This window comes from Lutra lutra, chromosome 10 (genome assembly GCF_902655055.1).
Source record: "Lutra lutra chromosome 10, mLutLut1.2, whole genome shotgun sequence".
In the NCBI taxonomy this organism is placed as follows: domain Eukaryota; kingdom Metazoa; phylum Chordata; class Mammalia; order Carnivora; family Mustelidae; genus Lutra; species Lutra lutra.
The window spans coordinates 108,616,633-108,638,021 of NC_062287.1; the positions used below are offsets into that span (position 1 = coordinate 108,616,633).

The 21,389-nt window shown below is 47.3% G+C and overlaps 1 protein-coding gene across 1 annotated transcript; it reads right to left on the bottom strand.

Annotated features, from left to right (window-relative positions):
* Window positions 1-7,694: 7,694 nt before the first annotated feature.
* Window positions 7,695-10,992, bottom strand: MRPL11 (mitochondrial ribosomal protein L11). The gene is made up of 5 exons (XM_047693765.1): window positions 10,778-10,992; window positions 10,328-10,423; window positions 9,420-9,513; window positions 9,173-9,332; window positions 7,695-7,989 (listed from the first exon to the last, which is right to left on the bottom strand). Exons 1-5 carry the CDS (start codon window positions 10,898-10,900, stop codon window positions 7,884-7,886), a joined length of 579 nt encoding a protein of 192 aa, XP_047549721.1. The 5' UTR covers window positions 10,901-10,992; the 3' UTR covers window positions 7,695-7,883.
* Between the last annotated feature and the right edge of the window lie 10,397 nt (window positions 10,993-21,389).

The window sequence follows — 21,389 nt, forward strand, 5'->3', positions numbered from 1 at the left end:
GTCCAGTTTGCCTTTTTGGTACCACTGGTGTCATGCACTGCTCTGAAAAAGGAAGGGTGGGGATCTGAGAAGGTTGGGAGGCCCAGGTGGGAGTCTGCGGGTCAGGAGGCAAGGTCTGGACCTACTGAGAGCCCTGGGGTTTCCTCCTCCACTCATGCACTCATTCATTCCTTCACTCAACACGAGCGTGCAGGGTGTGGCCCACTCTGTGCTAGAAGCTAGAGAGTTTGGAGCCCAAACAGATGCTGGCTCTTGCCTTCAAGATGCTTTGGCATAAAATATTAGAGGGTATTGGAGTCTCCTTCCTGCTCCAGGCTCACAGTGCTCTCACAGTGTGGGAGGGAGCAGAAGGGCCTGGGGATGGGCAGGGGATTCAACTTGACATTTTCCGGGACATGGGTTTGAAGTTCCAGAACATGAGTCTGTCTTCAGCCTGGTCCTGCAGGGAAGCAACTTCCCTTTGGGGCTCTGCATCTTCTCGCTGGAAATTATAACCACCTGCGTTATCTCTGCCTGGGACTTTCCGTGGATAAACACTTTCACATCCCTTGTTCACTACAATAAAGCCTCTAGACAGGCATATTAGCACCATTTCACCAACGGAGAAACAGGATCTCAGGTAACAAGTGATTTGCCCCACACAGGTGGGCAACATACCCACATCAATGCATCTGAGTTCTGGGCTGTCCCCTCTGTTCCCAAAGCTGCTGAATCACCACCTCATATTGTCCCATTCCAGAGCACCTGAGAAGGTCAGACTTGGGCTGGGGCAGGATCCTCTTCTCCTCCAGGTCTACAAGCTAGAGAAGACCCCCAGCTTGGGTATGGAATATAAAATATAACTAACTGGGTCAAGAGAAAAAGTTTTCAAAAATGCTGTTTTCCTCCAAACTTGAGTGCCCAATGGCCACAGGGTGTGGTGGTGGGTGGGAGAATGAAAAAAGAGACAGAAAGACCTGGATTTGAAACCCACCTCCAACTATTTTTTGCTGAGTGAGACCTGAGCCTCAGTCTCTTCACAGGTAAAACGGGACTGAAGAAAAAGGTGTTAATTTCTCAAAGATGCTGCTAGAACTTGACTGGGTCTTTATAAGCTGAGGAGTACAGAACAGACTTAGCTTATTAAAGTAAGTTAGAAGGCACTGGTGACCACCGAGTCTCAGAGAAGTTTTTCTTTCTCAAGGAGAGGAAGGACACTCCAGTCGTCCTCCAGTGAAATACTGGGCTGGACTCCAGGAGCTGAGGTCATGACACTGAGAATCCCCTAAAATTCCTCTCATTCCAAATCCTCCAGCCCCAGGATTGTGCCCGTGAGAGGGTCCCACAGGAAGGAAGACATTCTAGGGACCTGTCATCCCTTTTGCACCTTGGATTTATCCTTGGGAGAAACAGGAAAGGCGAAGTCTTGCCCTCTGCCTTCCTGTGCATCTGTCCTCCCACTTGGACAGAAGAACTGAACTGTAAGCCCCAGGACCTGGTCTTAGCTTCCCTCCCTTGAGGCACCATGCACAGGGCTGAGTTCGTAGCAGGCACACGAGAAATATTTGATTGAGAGGACCATTTCTGAAGAGCAGCCCAAGGCTTTGAGTAGAAAGTCACCAATTTCTACCCCAAAAACTTATTCCTGAGTTCCCCAGAAGGCAAAAGGTTGTAACTCTCAGCTTCAAATTTTAAGTGAACATAAGGTCAAGACACACACTAGAGTCCCATCTAAAAACCTCCCTGGTGGTCATCAAAAAGGAAAGAAAAATCTGAGAAGCTGTAAACAGTTGAGAGGAGCCTAAAAAAATTACAGTGAAATATGCAGTGTTATTCTGGATGGGATCCCGGAACAGAAAAAGACAGAGGTTAAAAAGAGAGAGAGAGGGAGGAATCCTAATAAATTATGGACTCTAGTTAATAATAATATATCAGTATTGGTTCATTAATTGTGACAAGTGTACCAATAAGTGTAAGATGTTAATAATGGCAGAAATAATAGGCATGGAGTATATTTAACTTTCCTATGAATCTGTATCTATGCTGAAATTAAAAGTTTTTTTTAAAGTAAAAATCAGGGCGCCTGGGTGGCTCAGTGGGTTAAGCCGCAGCCTTCGGCTCAGGTCATGATCTCAGGGTCCTGGGATCGAGGCCCGCATCGGGCTCTCTGCTCAGCGGGGAGCCTGCTTCCCTCTCTCTCTCTCTCTCTCTCTCTCTCTGCCTGCCTCTCGGCCTACTTGTGATCTCTCTCTCTGTCAAATATATAAATAAATAAAATCTTTAAAAAAAAAAGTAAAAATCAAATAAATGAAAATTTAAAAAATTAAAACATATGAGAAAAAAGAATCACCTTACTGGTGGTTTTCATGGTGGCATGTGATAGACAGCGTTTTAATGAGGATCATCCCGAACCAGAGGTCCCCGGGGAGGCACGAGTACTGTCCAGCACAGAGAAAAAAATAGGAAAGCCAACTGCTCCCCCTGCTGGACAGAGAGGGATCTGTTTCTGTTCTCACCAGCAAGGTCCCTGTGGCTCAGAGAATCACAACTAGAAACAAATGGATATACTGAGGCTGGGAGAGAGGAAAGGACTTGCACGATGGCTCTCCGGATGTCACTGCAGAAGCCAGCTCTACTCTCAGCCAAGTCCCTTCCCACCAGTCCCAACTCTGGCCTGGGAGCAGAAGGTAGGAGAAAGGGCTCAAGTTTTGGGGTCAAAGACTGAGTTCAAGTGCTGACTCCGCAGCTTCGTTTTTCCATGTGATAAAAACTTGCAATACCTGTATGTGCCAGAAAATGAGCTGCGTCTGGGGACACAGTGGTGCACAGGACAGACAAGGTTCCTGGGCCCACAGAGCTCATATTCTAGTTGTGGGGAGACATAACAAAAAGTAAACAAGCCATCTAAAAAGAGTGTACAGAATGTACAATAAGGGAAAGCACCAGGGTCCCATGATAATCACAGCTCTAGTTTGGACACTCACCTAACTTAGAGTGTGTGTCAGAAAAAAATTTTGTAAGGGAGTTAACATTGGGGCGCCTGCCTGGCTCAGTCAGTTAAGTGTCTGCCTTCGGCTCAGTAACCAAGCCTGCAAGGAATTGGGAAGGAATGCTAAGCTCAAATTCTCTGAGGGGCAGAATGGAATTCCCCCTAGTCTTTCAGAGCTGGAGAAAAATGGGCCTTTCACACTGCAAAAGCACTTCAATGGAGGAAGAATAGTTTTTTTCAACAAATGGTACAAGTTAGATATCCTTGGGGCGGGGATGGATGAGGGAGGGAAGAACATTAATCTAAGCCTGACATCTTTTACAAAAATTAACTCAACAAAACAAAACAAAAACAAAAATTAACTCAAAATGGGTCACAGATTTAAATGTAAAACATAATTATACTGTGGATATGGTTTAAGAGGACATGGCCATTAAAAAAAAGTTTTTATGGTGCAGAGAGTTAAACAAAACAAAACAACACAACAACTATAAAATATAAAACTTGCAGAAGAAGGGGCACCTGGGTGGCTCAGTGGGTTAAGCCTCTGCCTTTGGCTCATGTCCTTATACCAGGGTTCTGGGATCAAGCCCCGCATCAGGCTCTCTGCTCAATGGGGAACCTGCTTCCCCCTCTCTCTCTGCCTGCCTCCCTGCCTACTTGTGATCTCAGTCTGTCAAATATATAAATAAAATCTTTAAAAAATGTTTTATAAGAAAAAGTTGTAGAAGAAAACACAAAAGAAAATCCTAGGTACTTAGGTACTAGGCGCTGGGTGAAGAGTTCTTAGTTGTGACACAAAAAGCATGATCCATCAAATAAAACATTTTTTGAAAAATTGGCTTCATTGAAATTCAAAAGTTTTCTCTGTGAAAGATCTTGTTCAGAGGATAAAATGACAAGCTACTCAGTGGGAGAGAATACTTTCAAACCACATATCTGACAAAGGACTCCTACCTAAAACTCTCAAGACACACAGTAAAAAAAAAAAAAAACCAATCTATGAGAAAACAGACAAAAGACATGAAGACACATCTCACCAAAGAACATGTATGTATAATATATATATGCATAAGCCTATGAAAAGATACTAAACAATACTAACCATTAGGAAAACATAAATTAAGAGCACAATGAGATACGCTAACCACCATCAGAACGACTCAAGACGAACGATGACGATGGCAACGTGAGGTCCTGATGAGAATGTGCAGAAACTGGATCTCTCCCATGTTGCTGCTTGCCATGTGACATGATACAGTTATTCTGAAAAGAAATTTTGCCGTTTCTTAAAAAACTAAACATACACTTACTATACAACTCAGCAATTGTGCTCTTTGACATTTGTCCGGAGGAATGAAAATTCTGGTCTTTCAGGCATGATCATAACAGCTTTATTTGTGATAATAAAAAAGTGGAAACAACAAAATGCCTTCAACAGATGGATGATGGACAGGCTGGTACATCTACGCATGGGGATTCTACTTAGCGATAAAAAGGAATGAGCTACTGATACACGACGACTTGGGTGGATCTTCAAGGCATTATGCCAAGGGGTGCCTGGCTGGCTCAGTCGGTGGAGCATGTGACTTTCGATCTTGGGGTTGTGAGTTCAAGCCCTACATTAGGTGTAGAGATTACTTAAAATCTTTTTTGGAAAAAAAAAAAAAAGGCATTCCATTTACTATAGCACCAAGAAACATAAGATACCTGGGAATAAACCTAACCAAAGAGGTAAGGAATTTGTACTCGAGGAACTACAGAACACTCATGAAAGAAATCAAAGAAGACACAAAAAGGTGGAAGACCATTCCATGCTCTTGGATCAGAATAATAAACATTGTTAAAATGTCTATACTGCCTAGAGCAATCTATATTTTTAATGCCATTCCGATCAAAATTCCACTGGTATTTTTCAAAGAGCTGGAGCAAATAATCCTAAAATTTGTATGGAATCAGAAGAGACCCCGAATTGCTAAGGAAATGTTGAAAAAGAAAAACAAAACTGGCAGCATCACACTACCTGATTTCAAGCTTTACTACAAAGCTGTGATCACCAAGACAGCATGGTACTGGCATAAAAACAGACACATAGACCAGTGGAACAGAGTAGAGAGCCCAGATATGGATTCTCAACTCTATGGTCAAATAATCTTCGACAAAGCAGGAAAAAATATACAGTGGAAAAAAGACAGTCTCTTCAATAAATGGTGCTGGGAAAATTGGACAGCTATATGCAGAACAATGAACCTCGACCATTCTCTTACACCGTACACAAAGATAAACTCAAAATGGATAAAAGACCTCAACGTGAGACAGGAATCCATCAGAATCATCAGAATCAATCAGGAGAACATAGGCAGTAACCTCTTTGATATCAGCCACAGCAACTTCTTTCAAGATATGTCTCCAAAGGCAAAGGAAACAAAAGCAAAAATGAACTTTTGGGACTTCATCAAGATCAAAAGCTTCTGCACAGCAAAGGAAACAGTCAACAAAACAAAGAGGCAACCCACGGAATGGGAGAAGATATTTGCAAATAACAGTACAGACAAAAGGCTGATATCCAGGATCTATAAAGAACTTCTCAAACTCAACACACACAAAACAGATAACCATGTCAAAAAATGGGCAGAAGACATGAACAGACACTTCTCCAATGAAGACATACAAATGGCTAACAGACACATGAAAAAATGTTCATCATCACTAGCCATTAGGGAGATTCAAATTAAAACCACATTGAGATACCACCTTACACCAGTTAGAACGGCCAAAATTAGCAAGACAGGAAACAACATGTGTTGGAGAGGATGTGGAGAAAGGGGAACCCTCTTACACTTTATCTTAAAAAAAAAATAGACATAAAAAATAAAACATAGGCATAGAAAAAGTTTGAGATGCCTGGGTGGCTCTGTCGGTTAAGCATCTGCCTTCGGCTCAGGTCATGAGCCCAATGCAGGTCTCGATCCCAGGACCCTGGGATCACATCCTGAGCCAGAGGCAGATGCTCAACTAACTGAGCCAGCCAGGTCCCCCTAAAGAGTTGCCAACTTAAAAGCAAAAAGAGACTGGGGGGACCTGGCTGGCTCAGCCAGTAGAGCAACTGTGGATCTTAGGGTTCTGAGTTTGAGCCCCAGGAGTTTACTTAATAAAAAAACAAATAATTAAAAAAAAAAAAAACAAGTAAAAGTAGAACAAAACAGTATCCAGAGTATGAGCCCATTTTTTTTCTTAAAAAATCATATATACCAAAAAAAAAAAAAAAAAAAAAAAAAAGAATCTTATATATAGGGGTACCTGGGGGGCTCAGTCGGCTAAGCATCCAACTCTAGATTTCAGCTTATATCACGATCTCAGGGTTTGAGGCTGAGTCCTGCGACAGGCTGCACATTGAACATGGAGCCTGCTTAAGATTCTCTCTTCGGGCGCCTGGGTGGCTCAGTTAGTTAAGCATCTGCCTTCGGCTCAGGCCATGATTCCAGCATCCTGGGATCAAGCCCCGTGTCTGGCTCTCTGCTCAGTGGGGAGCCTGCTTCTCCCTCTCCCCCTGCTTGGGCTCTCTGTCACGTAAATAAAATCTTTTTTTTTTTTTTTTAAGATTTTATTTACTTATCTGACAGACAGAGATCACAGGTAGGCAGAGAAGCAAGAGAGAGAGAGGAGGAAGCAGGCTCCCTGCTGAGCAAAGAGCCCGATGTGGGGCTCTATCCCAGGACCCTGGGATCATGACCTGAGCCGAAGGCAGAGGCTTTAACCCACTGAGCCACCCAGGCACCCCACATAGATAAAATCTTAAAAAAAAAAAAAACACACCAGATTCTCTCTCTCCCCCTCTGCCCTCTCCCCCACCCTCCACTCCTGCACTCTCTCTTAAAAGGAAAAAAGTTTTATATATTTATATATAAGTCTTACATACTTATGTATTTATATACACACATGAAGAAACAGAGTAGAAAAGATATACACCAAAATACTGGCAGGAATCTCACTGGGTGGTGGGATTACAGGAGGTGTTTAGTTGTTGTAGGTGTTTTTCTATGCCTTCCAAATCTTGGTGTGAAACAAAGTTCCTAGCACCAAGCAGATGCCCAGTAAACGTGAACCCCATTTCTACTCCATCTCCTCCTCTCTTTGAGAAGACAGGAATCCTTGATGTTCTGGATAATGAGGAAAATGAAAGGCCAGGGGCTTCCCAAAGGCCTCCCCACACTTGGGCAGGTGCACTGAAGCTTTGCTTCTGTGGGCCCACAGTCATGAACTCCACAATAGTTCACGTTCAGCTAGCACCTCTCCCAGGACAAGAGTCACCTTAGTAGATGGGCTGGAAGTAGCCCCTGGGACCTGAGGTTCTCTGCACAGGATCTCTGCTCGGGGCTGTGACTTAGTCCCCAGGGCAGTCTGTTTCTGGGAAGGTGCTGAGTTCCAAAGAGATGAGCTATTTTTGATGGAGGCATAAGCAACCTGTGCTGCTTCTGTACATCTAAGCCTCTGCATCCCCGGCCTCCACCCGTTCTCTCTGATTTTGAATCGGGAGGCTGGAGCTCTGCTACCTCTGCCCCCCATTCAGAACCTGGGCACAGCGCTCTGCTTGGCTGAAGATTGGATTATACAGCACGAGAACAGCATGAAGACCCTGCTTCCTTACGGCAGCTGATGTCTGTCCATGTTGGCTACCATGGCCATTGGTCCTTTTCCCCTCGGGTTCCAAGACAAAAGTCAAGGGTGGGTGACAAAAGGGTGTTTATTTAAGCTTGATCTCTTGATACTGTCATACATGTAAAAATATATAATTTAAAGTCACGGAAACAATAATCAGCTTGGCGTTGCCTCCCTTCCACCCGTTGGGCATAGCTGCTCCAACTGGCCTCCATGCCAGCTGCTCCCTTCAAAATCCTGGAGCTGGGGGACGGGGTCACTTCTTCGCAGCTTCCGCCTGTGCTGCCAAATCTGCCTCTTTCTGGGCAGCCAGGAATTCGGCTCGCTCCTTCTGGAAAGCTGCTAGCTCTTCTGAACTGAGGCTGAAAAACAGGTGCAGAAAAACAGAGTGAGTGACCAGTCACTGCTGGGGAGCTCACAAGGGCCCACACCACTGTCTCAGAGCCCCTTCTCCCTCCCTGAACTCCCCACCCTCCACAGCTTTGCCACCCCACCCTCACCCCTACCTTATAGTCCCTTCGTAAAGTCCCACCAGTCCTTTGAGGCCTCTGCCATACTCCAGTCCAGATTAACTGCCCCCTTCCTCTGGCCCCCAAACACTTTGTACAAAGAAATCATCAGGCTGTGCACCTGTGTCCCCCAAAAGCGGGGGTCAAACTGACTCACCTCTGCACTCCTAGTAAAAGCAAAGATTTGCAAAAAGTCAAGTCTATCCCTACACCGTGCTTAACCCCCCCCACTCCCCTCGGGGAAACAACCGTTGGCCTCAGCATGGGATGTGACGTCAGCAGCAAGAGGCCCATAAAGGACCAAGTGCTGCCCCTGCTGTTGTCTGAGTCAGATGCCCTCCCAGCCATCTCACTTCAAAGAAATAATCTCTGAGGTCATCCCAAGACAGGGCCCCCTGTTGGCCTTGGGATCAGTTTTGAACTTGAGACAATTAAAAACAGACTTGGGCCTTCCCAACTGGTCCTTCTGTCTCACCTCTCTTCCCATTCCCCACTCTGCTTCCAGCACCACACGCCAGAGCAGACGGAACTTCTTTGCTTACTTTGTCACCTTCTGTCCTTCACAGGGAACCTTCCACTTCTTGGAATGCTTGCCCCAGTCCTTGACCTCCTTTTCCAAGTCTCTGCTTAGATGTCACCTCCTCTATGAAGTCCTCATTGACACACCAGGCCAAATCAGGAACTCTACTCTCTGTTCTCCGGACACCTGCATTTCCTTTTATCAACACGGACCATCCAGCAGCCTAATGCTCCACTCAGCATCTGCCTCGAGGCTTGAACTCAGAGCTCCGTAGGAGTGGGGCCAAGCATGGCTACCTCATTCCTAGCTGTATCCAATGTCCAGAACAATGTCTAACCCATAACAAGTATTTAATATTCTTATTCCACATGGATGAATAAGGCTCCCCATTCCCAAGAATCCAAGGTCCTTGACTCAGAAGCTGACCCTCCCACTGTAATGGCCCTCTCAGCTTTGCCTCAGAGTCAAGAACTTTCCAAGCCCTCCCCTCACACCGCACCTTCCCGAGACACTCACTCCTTCACCACACGAATGCCCAGGGAACGGGCAGAGCCAATGATGGAGCGAACCACAGAAGACAGGGGCACATCCTGCAGGGCGAAGGCCTCGTCCTGAGCTTTAACTCGGGCGATCTCATACACATGCTTCAAGGTCACCAGGCCTGCCACTTCCTTCCCTGGGAGGAAGAAACAAGTCGGCCTTCAGGTGTCCCTGCTTCCTTCTAGAGCCCCCCAGAATCCCAGGTGCCCACCCTGACCCTTACCTGTCTGCCGGGCCCCCTTCTCGATCCCAGCAGCTGCTTTCAGGAAGTAGGAAACAGTGGGTTGTCCAATTTTGATTTCAAATGTCCTGTCAGGCTTAATAGGAAAGAAAATACATGAGAATATCTCCTGTCTCCCTTAACCCCTGCTGCCTCAGCCCAGAGAACCTCTAACTTCTGTCCCCCTCTTCCCTTGACTCATCTTCCAAAGGTGTCCATCTAAGAGACCATGAAACCACGGGGAAAATAAATCTGTAGCTAACAGCTGAGTCACCTCTAGTCCAGGCCCAACTCTGCTCTAGAAGCCCCTGTGAAATGGAGAGGCAAAGGCAGGAGCTGCAATATGGCAAGATGGGCTCAGAGAAGATACCACCTCGGGGCGCCTGGGTGGCTCAGTGGGTTAAGCCTGTCTTCAGCTCAGGTCATGGTCTCAGGGTCCTGGGATCAAGCTCCGCATCCCGCTCTCTGCTCAGCAGGGAGCCTGCTTCCCTTCCTCTCTCTCTCTACCTGCCTCTCTGCCTACTTGTAATCTCTGTCAAATAAATAAATTAAATCTTAAAAAAAAAAGAAAGAAAGAAAAAGAAAAGAAAAGATACCGCCTCGTCTTCACCCTGTAAATGGGGAAAGTGGGAGTCCCTAATGGGAAGAGCCTCGCCCAAAGTTAGAAGCAGAGCAGCAACCCCAGGGGACCAGTCCCTCAGGAACTAAGAAGAGTAAAGGCAAAGAAAAAGAAACAGGCCCACTAGGCGATGGGGATTAAGGAGTGCACTCGTGGCAACGAGCACGGGGCAGGTGATGTACGGAACTGATGAATCCCTATACTGTACACCCAAAATGAAGATAACACTGCAAACTGACTGGGACTAAACTAAAAACTTAAAGCCAAACAGGATCAGAGTCCCGACGCGCACCTTCACAAAAATCTTGGTAGGCAAAGGAATGCCTTCTTTGATGTCCTTTGTCTTCTCGTTGAACTCCTTGCAGAACTGGTTGATGGAAACACCTCTCTGGGTGGGAAGCACGGGCGTTAGTGCGGCGAGGACATCCAGGAGAGTCTTCTGTCCGCTTCCCCCTTCGTCTTCACCTCCTGACGTCCCCGCACTCCTTCCGCTACCCAGACTTAACTGACACTCCCCGCGCGATGATCTACTCGCATCAGCCCCTCTCCTCCCAGCAGCCCGCTGAGGAAGGACCGAGGAAGCTCGAAGAGGTTACGGAACGAACGCCAAGCCAAAAAGCGTGTGGGCAGCCGAGCCGCGCTTTAATCCGAAGCCTCCCTGCCTCCAGAGCCCGCACCTTCCACCGCGTACTAGCTCCCACCCCACGGCGCCTCCCGCTCCCAGTTCCAGCCACGGGTGCACCTGACCCAGGATGGGACCTAGTGGGGGCCCGGGCATGGCCTGGCCTGCCCGCACGATGGTCCGGATTACGCCGCCAGCCTGGGGCTTCCTGAGGGCCCGAGTGGCCCGACTCAGCTTCGACATGACGCGAGGATCCTGGCCCTTAGATCACCTCAGGGAGACAGCAAGAGCGACGGCTTCGGGCGCCGCCATCCTGGGTCAGAGGTCAAGGGTCCTCGAAGTAGGTTTGGGCAGGTGAAGCCAATAAAAAGGAGCGTTATTTCAGCCCTTCTATACTCCAACCAGTAAGGCAAGGAGAGCAATATGAAGGGGAAAAACTTTTTAACTCGCGAAATGGAGATAGGGGAAGGCGCAATGGTTCAGATATACACATTCCTCCTGCAGCACACATAGGCAATACCTCGGACAGCTAAACTGGAGGAGGAGGAGGCACTTAATGCTCGCACAGCATTGTGGGCATGGTAGTTTTGACCGCCTATGCGACTCTCGCACGTTGCTACGCTCTGGGGCGCCATCTGCTGGATGTGATTATAGTCCTTGGATTTGAAAGGAACGCAGACCACCTTCTCCCGCGTGAGAATCTCTTTTTTCTTTCCTCGCCTGTTTCCTCGCGGGTTGTTGAAAGGCGCTATGGTTAAGAGTACACACCCAGGAAGCAACTACCTTGCTGGCTGTGAACTTGTTCAAGTTACTTACGTTCAGTTTCCTCCCCGTGTTCAGTGAGGATTATAATATGTAGACATAGCTTTAGGGATTGTAGTGAGGTTTGAGTTACCAAAGTGTTACAGCAACGCCTGGCACCTAGTAAGTATGTGCTATGAACTGTACAGTGAGGACAAAACCTTCACAGGGCTGTTGTGAGTGAGGCTTAACAGGCCCAGAACATGTTTGATACATCATCATGCCTGGTAAAATAAGATAATAAAATAAAAATAAGGGAGCGTTTTACTATGTCATTTGATTTTTTATTTTTTTTAGCAGTTGCTACATTCCAGGCACAGTGCTGAGCGCTTTAAGGGCATTGTTATCTCATTTAATCAACACAATGGCATGAGGTAAATTATTTTATTATACCCCTTTTAAAATGAGAATGTTGAAGCACAAAAAAGTAAAAAAACACTATGTGTGTGACAATGCTGGGAAATAAATATTGGTATTATCTGATTCTAGACCTTGTGCCATATACCATGACTCTATATTGCCTCATCTAGTAAAAGGAGATAATCTGTGTTAAACCACACTGTAAACTGTGAGATTTTTTTATTGTGGATTTTTTTTGGACTCCCGCTAATTAAATGTGATTGTTCCTGCTTCTGAAGTTTATCAAGGTCTTTCTATAATGCTCTACCTCCTTAGCTTCAGCAAGAGTCTGCAATCAAGCTGGCTCTTTGATTTAGTAGTTGTAAAACTCTAGGCAAAATAATTAACTTCCCTGTGCTTTGGTTTACTGACTAGTAACATGGGGCTAATAATAGTACCAACCTCCCAGGAAATTAGTGAATTCAGTTGAAGTGCTTAGAAGAGAGTCCGGTCCAGAACAAGCCCAGCTAGATATGATTTATCTCTGGGCACCCCACACCGCCCAGCCTTTATTTACAAATTCATTTACAAATAAAGACATAAATCCTTCCTAAATGAAGGAATCAGGAAACAGATGGGCATGGCAGGTGCTCAGGGAGCCAAGAAAGCTGCTTGGGACAAAGTGGGTTCTGTTGCCAATTTCCACTTTCTGTCAATGGAAGGATAGTTTTGATTATTCCAGCTCTTACAGATTTTAAGGAAGCAACTCCCTATTCTAGCTTTGGGAACGTGTGAGGTCAGAGTGTTCAGTGGTGAAAATGGCAGTGCGACAGACGAGTGGGGGTCGGATCATACAAGTCTTGTCAGCCCTGCTAAGGCTGTGGCTTGCAGCAGAAATCACTGGAGAGGGTTAAGTAGTTGCATTTTGAAAGGTGACCTTAGCTTGGGTAGGTAGAGGGATTGAAGGAGGGCAAGCCTGGATGTAGGAAGACCCATCAGGCCAGGGCAGGAAGACAGTGAAAAGATGTTAGTGGCTTGGGACCAATTCAAGATATACTTAGAAGGTAGAAATATACTTTAGTCAAGAAATGCTTGTGCAATATGTACTGTGTCAGTCTTTATGAATAGTAACTCATATAAACTTCATTATAATCCTATGACGTATAAGTGCTATTATTATTCTCCACTTTAAATACTAGAAAACTGAAGGCCAGAGAGGTCAAGTCACTTGTCCAAATTTATGCTACTAGAAAGTGGCAGAGTCAGAATTTGAACCCAGACCTCTGGTTCTAGGGCACCGGACCACTCTCTAGACTGCCTTGTCAATCAACAGAACTTAGTGCTTGGTGGATGATTTGTTGGGGAGAGGGAGAGAGGCATCTCCAGATTCTGGCATGGAGAGTTTGGGCAAATGAATGATAAGGTCTTTCACTTTCAGTGTTGGAACACGGGAGCTGTAGGTGTGGGTGGAAGATGGTGAGTTGCGTTAGGAAGTATAATATAAGCCTAGACAGCTGGTTTCTCTTTTTTGTAATGTCAGTGCCTGGCTTAAGCTTTCGCTATCCATCCACTTGAAGGAGACATTCGTTTCAGAGATGGCTATCTAAACACATTGCCGGCCACAAGTCTAGATATAAAGACTCAGGTCAAGTCCCCTCTCTCCCTGAGGCTCCTTTGTTTTAGAGTCTTGGTAACTGAGCATTCGAACTGCTTGATTTTAGTGTTTGCGTGCTTTGAATTCCAGCTCTTCTGTTTTAAATTCGCCAGTAAATAGTGTGTCTGTGAAATTTTAGGCTCCCACCCTGGACCCCAATAAAAGCAGCACTCAAGATGTTCCCCTTTCTCTCTCTCCTTCTGAGAACTGGCTGTGTGGCCCCAGGTGTGCCATGCAATTTCCAGGACCTGTGAGTAATAACCTTTTTAAAATTTTTTTTTATTTTTTGTAATAACCTCCCCCCCCAAGTTCCCTGATGGTATTCATGAAGGCATCTTCCATTCAAAATACAAACCATATGGTGGGAGGCACCTGGGGGGGGCTTAGTCGGTTAAATGCCCAACTCTTGATTTCAGTTCAGGTCATGATTTCAGTGTCCTGAGATCGAGCCCCACTTTGGGCTCTACACTGGACATGGAGCCTGCTTAGAATTCTCTCTCTCGGGGCGCCTGGGTGGCTCAGTCATTAAGCATCTGCCTTCAGCTCAGGTCATGATCCCAGGGTCCTGGGATGAACCCCATGTCATGCTCCCTGCTCTGTGCGAAGCCTGCTTCTTCTCTCCCACTCCCCCTGCTTGTGTTCTTACTCTCTCTCTCTCTCTGCAACTAAATAACTAGATAAAATCTTTTTTTAAAAGTTTTTGTGAGGAAAAAAAAAAGAATTCTCTCTCCCTCTCCCTCTGCTCCTCCCCCCCCACCACTCTCTCTCTAAATAACAACACCAACCAAACAAACAAAAACACCAGGCCTGTCCAGCCGCAACACTGGTTGTCAGTAGCTGGGACTAGCACACAACAGGGTTGCATGTGGGCCACTCAGCCACAGGGCCTGGTCTGGGAGAGACGCCTGAGCTGCACACAGAAATGCTGGCATCTGTAGCATAGGGACTGATAGTCCTTGGGGCCAGGGCCAGGACTGAGATCACCCAAGGAGAAAAGAAGAGAGGTCAGCATTTTAAAAGGTGAAAGAAGAGAAGAGAGAGCAAGCAAAGGAAACCAAGAAGGAGCAGCCACAGAGTTAGAAGGCCAGGAGATGGGGTATCGGAAGCTGCAGGAGAGCAGTCTGAGAAAAAGAAGTGAAGAAGTAGAAATCAAGCTAAAATTGAGCCTGCGCCCAGCAGAAAATGAAAACGCCTGGACAATACATTATAAGTAGGGGTTTTATACTGTGACCTCCAACGTACATGGCATAGAAGGATTCGCTGGGCTGCAAGGAAGAGGAGAAAAGAGGGATGTGGAGTGACAGGGAGAGAGACTTAGGAGGTCCCAGCTGCAAAGCTTGAAGCCAGCTCTCCAGGTGGGTAGTGGACCCCAGAAAAGCGGTTTAGGCCGGGAGTCAGTGGGTGGCTAATCCCCTTCTGCAAGGAGGCACAAGACCTTAGAGAGGGAACAGCTGTGTAGTCACAAAGGCATGCTTGGCGGGAACACCTGTGCCCTGGCGCAGCAGAAGGGCTCCTGTGCTTTGAGGTGTAATGGGGAGAGAGCAGAGAAGCCACCAGCCATGGAGATTAAGGTTGCCTAGACAGAGGCCTTCTTAGGGTGGAGGTCCTGTCGAGCCATCTCATCGGGGACCCGTGTGAACGGACAGCATTGGGTGCCAGTTGTGTCCTCCTGGGGTGAAGGGAAGGAACTCCAAATTTCCACCAATAGAAACAGAGATGAGGTTGAGTCAGAGAAAAGCAAATTCTATATCTTCTGTGCAGGAAGTATGAACTAAGATCTGCACCTGTCATACAAACAATGCTCATCCCTATTCCTGGTACCCTGGGAGCCCCCTGGAGCAGCACAGAAGTGCAGGCAGAGAAGGGGGAGGCAGAGGGAGAAGGAGTAAGCTGAGCCCCCTTCCACTTTCGATTGCAGATAGGGAGAGTTAAGGACCCAGAACTGCCCACGTACAGTTCCCCCCTCTCCCTCAGCCCCCATGTTCAATCTGTCCTGAATCCCACCCACTTATGCCACCACTGATCCCACCAATTCTGCCATCTCCTCTGTGACTGCCAGAGAGCAGGGCTGGCATCCCAAACGCACACTTCTCCCGAGCTCCGTGACTTGAGGCGAATCCTTGCAGCTGTCTGGGCCTCAGTTTTCTTAACTGCGAAATAAGAATTAAAAAGCACCTACCATATAGGACTGTTGAGAGAATTTAACATGATTCCATAAACAGGGTACTTAGCTCAGGCCTGGCTCAAGGCCTGGCTCAAGTTAAGTACTCTCGGAAACTAACTACCAGTACTGCCAGTTGGGTACTCAGGGCAGCCCCTGCTCTGGCCTCTCTGCCTCCATTCTTGCCCACCCCCAAGTCTATCCTCGCCAAGTCAGCCAGTGTCAGGCCCCATCTAAAGCTTGTCGGTGACACCTACAGCTTCTTTTCCCAGGTATGGGTCTTGGTCCATTTGAAACACTCTTTAAGTTCAGCTTTCTGGGATCTCCCTCCAGGGTCCCAGGGGATCCTGCTGGGACTCAACACTCTTCAAACTAAAGTCTACACTTCATAGCCCCTGCCACCTTCTCCAACCTCATACTCCGTACTTCACCGTCCAATCAACCAGAGTGTACATTCCCTTGTTGCCCTATGCCCCCCATTTGTAGATGTATAGACCTGGAAATTCTTTCTTCCTTTTTCTCCTGACTCCCTCTGCCTCCCTACCCCTCAGGAAAGTGTTTCTTATGGGCCGAATTCTCTCCTTTCCAAAATAATATCTTGAAGCTTTAACACCCAGTACCTAAGAATGTGACTGTGTTTGGAGATGGGTCTTTAAAGAGGTAGGAGCCACCCAGGTGGCTCAGTTGGTTACGTGTGTCTGCCTTTGGCTCAGGTCCTGATGCCGGGTATCCTGGGATAGAGCCCCCCCTCCTCCCTGCTCAGCAGGGAGTCTCCTTCTACCCCTTCCTCGGTCCCTCTCCAAGCTTGTGCTCTCTCTCTTGCCCACTCTCTCTCTCTCAGATTAATAAATAAAATCTTTAAAACAAAACAAAACAAAAAGATAGGCAAGTTAAAATGAGGCAGTTAGGTTGGGTCCTAATAATCTGACTGATGTCCTTATAAGAGGAGATCAAGACACAGACATGCACAGAGGAAAGACCACGTGAGGACACAGCAGGAGGGTGGTCATCTGTAAACCAAGAAGAGAAGGCTCAAAAGAAACCAGACCTGCTGACACCTTGATCTCAGACAAGACTTTTTATTTATTTATTTATTTAAAATATTTTGTTTATTTATTTGACACAGAGAGAGAGATCACAAGTAGACAGAGAGGCAGGCAGAGAGAGAAGGGGAAGAAGGCTCCCTGCTGAGCAGAGAGCCCGATGTGGGGCTCGATCCCAGGACCCTGAGATCATGACCTGAGCCAAAGACAGAGGCTTAACCCACTGAGCCACCCAGGCACCCCTAGACAAGACTTTTATAAAACTAGCATTGTGGACTATCAGTGAACTATCAAATTGATTTCAAGTAACATTTTTAACAACATAGAATGGAACAGAATAGAACATAGTCAGGTACATCACATGGAGCGAAGATACGTATTGTCTCGTCACACCGGCGTTTCCCTGGTGTGCCTGTGTGTCTATGGGACCATAATAAAAATGTCTTTCTTACTAATGCTCATGGGCAAAAAGAAAAAGGAAAAGAAAAAGAAAGCCCCTGTAGTTTCAGCTGGAACAAGTCCCTGCCTGTTCAAATTGCAGAGTGTGAGAGTTTGGTTGAACCAAATCTTCTTATTTTAAACACTTCTATTTTAAAATATCATAAACAAACAAATAGCCTACACAACATAAATGTACAGCTTGACAATTACAAAACAAGTACCCAGGTGAGTACCACTCAGTCAAGAACCGAACAGCACCAGGGACAGCTCCCTGAAGCCGTGGGGCCCCCACCCCCAACCCCTCGCGGAAGCTCCTTCCCAATTATGACCACCTTCCTCATTTTTACACTATTGACTTCCTTGACTCTCTTTCTTTCTTTTTTTTTATTTTTTTATTTTTTAAAATGATTTTATTTATTCATTTGCCAGGCAGAGATCACAAGTAGGCAGAGAGGCAGGCAGAGAGAGAAGGGGAAGCAGGCTCCCTGCTGAGCAGAGAGCCCGATGCTGGCTGGATCCCAGTACCCTCGGATCATGACCTGAGCCTGAGCCAAAGGCAGAAGCTTTAACCCACTGAGCCACCCAGGCACCCCAAATTTCTTTATTTCTAACGTTACATTTCTCTTGGTATACACCTAGGAGTGGAATTGCTGGCTCATGTGGTAACTCTATGTTTAACTGCTTGAGGCACTGCTGTTCTGTTTTCCTAACCAGCTGCACCATTTTACACTCCTGTGAGCAGTGTATGAGGGTACCAAATTCCCCACATCCGGACAACGCAGGCCTGCTTTTGTCCCAGTCTATGGGTCATCCTTTCCTGTTCTTTTGCATGAATTTTATTTTTTTTGTTGTTGGAAACTGAAGATTTTAATTCCTATATTGTAGCAACTCAGTGCTGGTCTATCCCCTCCGAGGCTTGTTATGGTCGTTTGTCTGTTTAGTGACTGGCTGGGTTATTTTATTTTATATTATTTTTAAGATTTTATTTATTTATTTGACACAGAGAGAGAGAGATCACAAGTAAGCAGAGAGGCAGGCAAAGTGGGGGGGGGAGCAGGCCCCCTGCTGAGCAGAGAGCCTAATGCTGGGCTCGATCCCAGGACCCTGAGACCATGACCTGAGCCAAAGGCAGAGGCTTAACCCACTGAGCCACCCAGGCACCCCTGGCTGGGTTATTTTAAAGATTTTTTTTTTTTAATTTGACAGAGAGACCAGAAGTAGGCAGAGTGGCAAGCAGAGGCGGGGGTTGGGGGGATGCAGTCTCCCTGCAGAGCAGGGATCCTGATATGGGGCTCCATCCCAGGACCCCAGGATCATGATCTGAGCCGAAGGCAGAGCTTTTAACCCACTGAGCCATCCAGGCACCCCTGGCTGGGTTATTTTAGTGAAGTCTATCTCCCCCTGACTCCCCCACTTCCCAGTCTAAATATAAAGCCTGTCTTGATCCTGAGGAAGTGCATCCTTGGGTGTGCCCACCGTCACCCTGGGATGACAGTGGTTTGGGCAGCGCTGTCCTTGACTGACTCTTTCCCTGGCCACACCCAGCGGTAAACTCCACTCAATGCTAGCCAAGTCTTCTATTGTTTTCAACAATGTCCTGGGACATAAATTTCTCCATAAACTGATCCAATCAAATTTGGTCTCTTTAAAGGGATAGGGTTTGGATCCCCGAATTGACCTCAGGGTTCATTCTTTTCCCCAGCCCCCATTCTCACTTACAAGGGTCTCAGAGGTACAGCCCACCATCTTAGCCCTTCCTTCTCTCCAGAACTCTTAGCCCAGAGAGTTCCTTGTTGTTGGTTTTTCTTCAACATCTTTTCTGAAGTACATACACAAATTTTCTTCCAAACTTAATGCCAGCCACTTGTCTTCAGACACTTGGACCCAAGAATTAAAGAAATAGAGAACAATAGTGCAAATTTGTACCCCATGATAGGCAGGTACTATTATTATTCCCATTTTATAAATAAGGAACATGAAGTCTGGAGAGATTAAGAAGTTGGAATTCTTTTTTTTTTAATATTTTTTTAAATTTATTTGACAGACTGAGATCACAAGCAGGCAGAGAGGCAGGCAGAGAGAGAGGAGGAAGCAGGCTCCCCATGGAGCAGAGAGCCCGATTCGGGGCTCAATCCCAGGACCCTGGGACCATGACCTGAGCTGAAGGCAGAGGCTTTAACCCACTGAGCTGCCCAGGTGTCCCAGAAGCTGGAGTTCTTAAGACAGAGCCAGAAGTCAAGGCTGGAACTTGGACACTTGTGTCTGTTGGTGGTGTCCCAACACTCCCTTCCTCTCTCCCACCTGGACAATGCAGGCTCACCCCAGGCTTCAGGAGGCCTTTTGTGGTCTGGCTGTGCTCACCACGCAGCTCTGGTCCCAGGTACACTGTACCACAGGAGAAATCTCTGCCTCCTGCAGTGCCCTGGAATCTCTCTCAGTCCTTCCTCCCCGCAGTCTGCTGTCAGATGGTAGCCCTGGGGCTCAGCTATGTGCTTGCATGAGTGTGTGACCTGGGGCAAGTATCTCTTCCCCTGTTCCCCGAGCCTCAGTTTCCTCTTCTGTAAACTGGAGATTCTAGTAGTTATTGAGCACACGTTTACTGAGGGCCTGTTCTGGCAGGCAATGTGCTGGAAGCTGGGAATGCGAAGAGGAGTGAGACTGTCCCACTGTCCCCGTGTCCCATGGTGGCTGTATGTACGTGGCATGGAGGTGGGCACATAGCAGGCATTCAGAGATGGCAGCTCTCCTGTGATGCAGGATTTGTAAGATCTGCTGCTGACAGCCCAGCAGTCCGGCCTCCTCAGGGAGCCTAGCCTCTCTTTGATTAATGAGAGTCTTTGTCCCTAAAGGACGTGCTGCTAGCTGCCTTCTTGTTTCATCTGGCTGCTCGGCCCCCCAAACAGTTGGCAAAGCAGTTGGCATCATGGGCTATTTTTAGGTGGGGGAGTTAGTGGGGTGTGTGGATGTGTGGGGTGGGGTGTGTGGATGTGGTGGGGCCCGGGGGGGGGGGTCCAGGAGACAGTTGCTTCACAAGCAACACGGTGGGGGGAGACGAGGAAGAATGCTCTCTTTCAGGAATGTATGGACAAACTTTCACTTCTCCTTCATGACTGGAGCCAAAGGACACCTCCTCTGTACAGCCTTCCTTGATTTCTTCAATAAATACTCCAGAGAGTATTTAAGGGTCTACCCTGTGGGCTTCCCCCAGCTCTTGGTTATGGTTCTAAACATACTGAGAGGGGCGCCTGGGTGGCTCAGTGGGTTAAGCCGCTGCCTTCGGCTCAGGTCATGATCTCAGAGTCCTGGGATCGAGCCCCATTTCAGGCTCTCTGCTCAGCAGGGAGCCTGCTTCCTCCTCTCTCTCTGCCTGCCTCTCTGCCTGCTTGTGACCTCTCTGTCAAATAAATAAATAAAATCTTTAAAAAAAAATAAACATACTGAGAAATAATGTGCTGTAGGGATCTTATCTGATGCATTTCTGGGTCTCTCCTGCTCTGTACCTCTGAACCCCATCCTGCCATTCCTCATCATAACAACAAGGTATAGAAGTTAAGAGTCCAGATTTTGGAGTCACACAGCTGAGATCTACTCCTGGTCCCTTTCTAGGAAGATAACCACGTTCCAAGTTAAGTTTGTACAACTCTGTTTTCTCATCTGTAAAATGGGGGATTATCGTGCCTGCCTCCCAGAAATTAAGTCTTATTGCGCTCAAAGGACAGAACATGGCACCTGGCATAGACCCATAGATCTCTTGCAGGCCCGGAAGGAGCTGCGTGCTCCGCAAGGTCTCCATCCCCTTTTTGGCTTCTCCGGTAGTGTGTGCGTGCTAGAGGGAAGGAGGGAGGTGTTCCCGGACACCCCGGGTCCAGAGCCGGCCAGAGGTCACCCCGCGAGAAAGTGACTGAGCTAGGCTGAAGACAGGTCTTCAAGTCGTCAATAGCAGCATTCTTCCTCGTCCTTCCTGCTAACGGACAACCCCCTCCTCCGATTCCTCTAGTATTTTCCTTCTTTCCTTCCAGCCATCGCTTCTCTCTAATTCCACGCGTTCCCATTTGGGAGGCGGGGTCTTGGGCAGGAGGTGGAGTCCCGCAGCCAAAGGTGGGAAAAGGGGTCTCGCGCCCAGGGCGAAGTGTCCGGCTTGCGGTGGGGGAGAGGGTGCCCGTGTCTCTGGGAGAACCCGTAAGTCCCCAGAAATGAGGGCGGGGTCTGGGGAGCCAGAACCCGGGGATGGATCTCAAAGATACCGGGGAGTCCCCGAACCAGTGAAGACTGGTTAGGGAGTTCCTGACACAG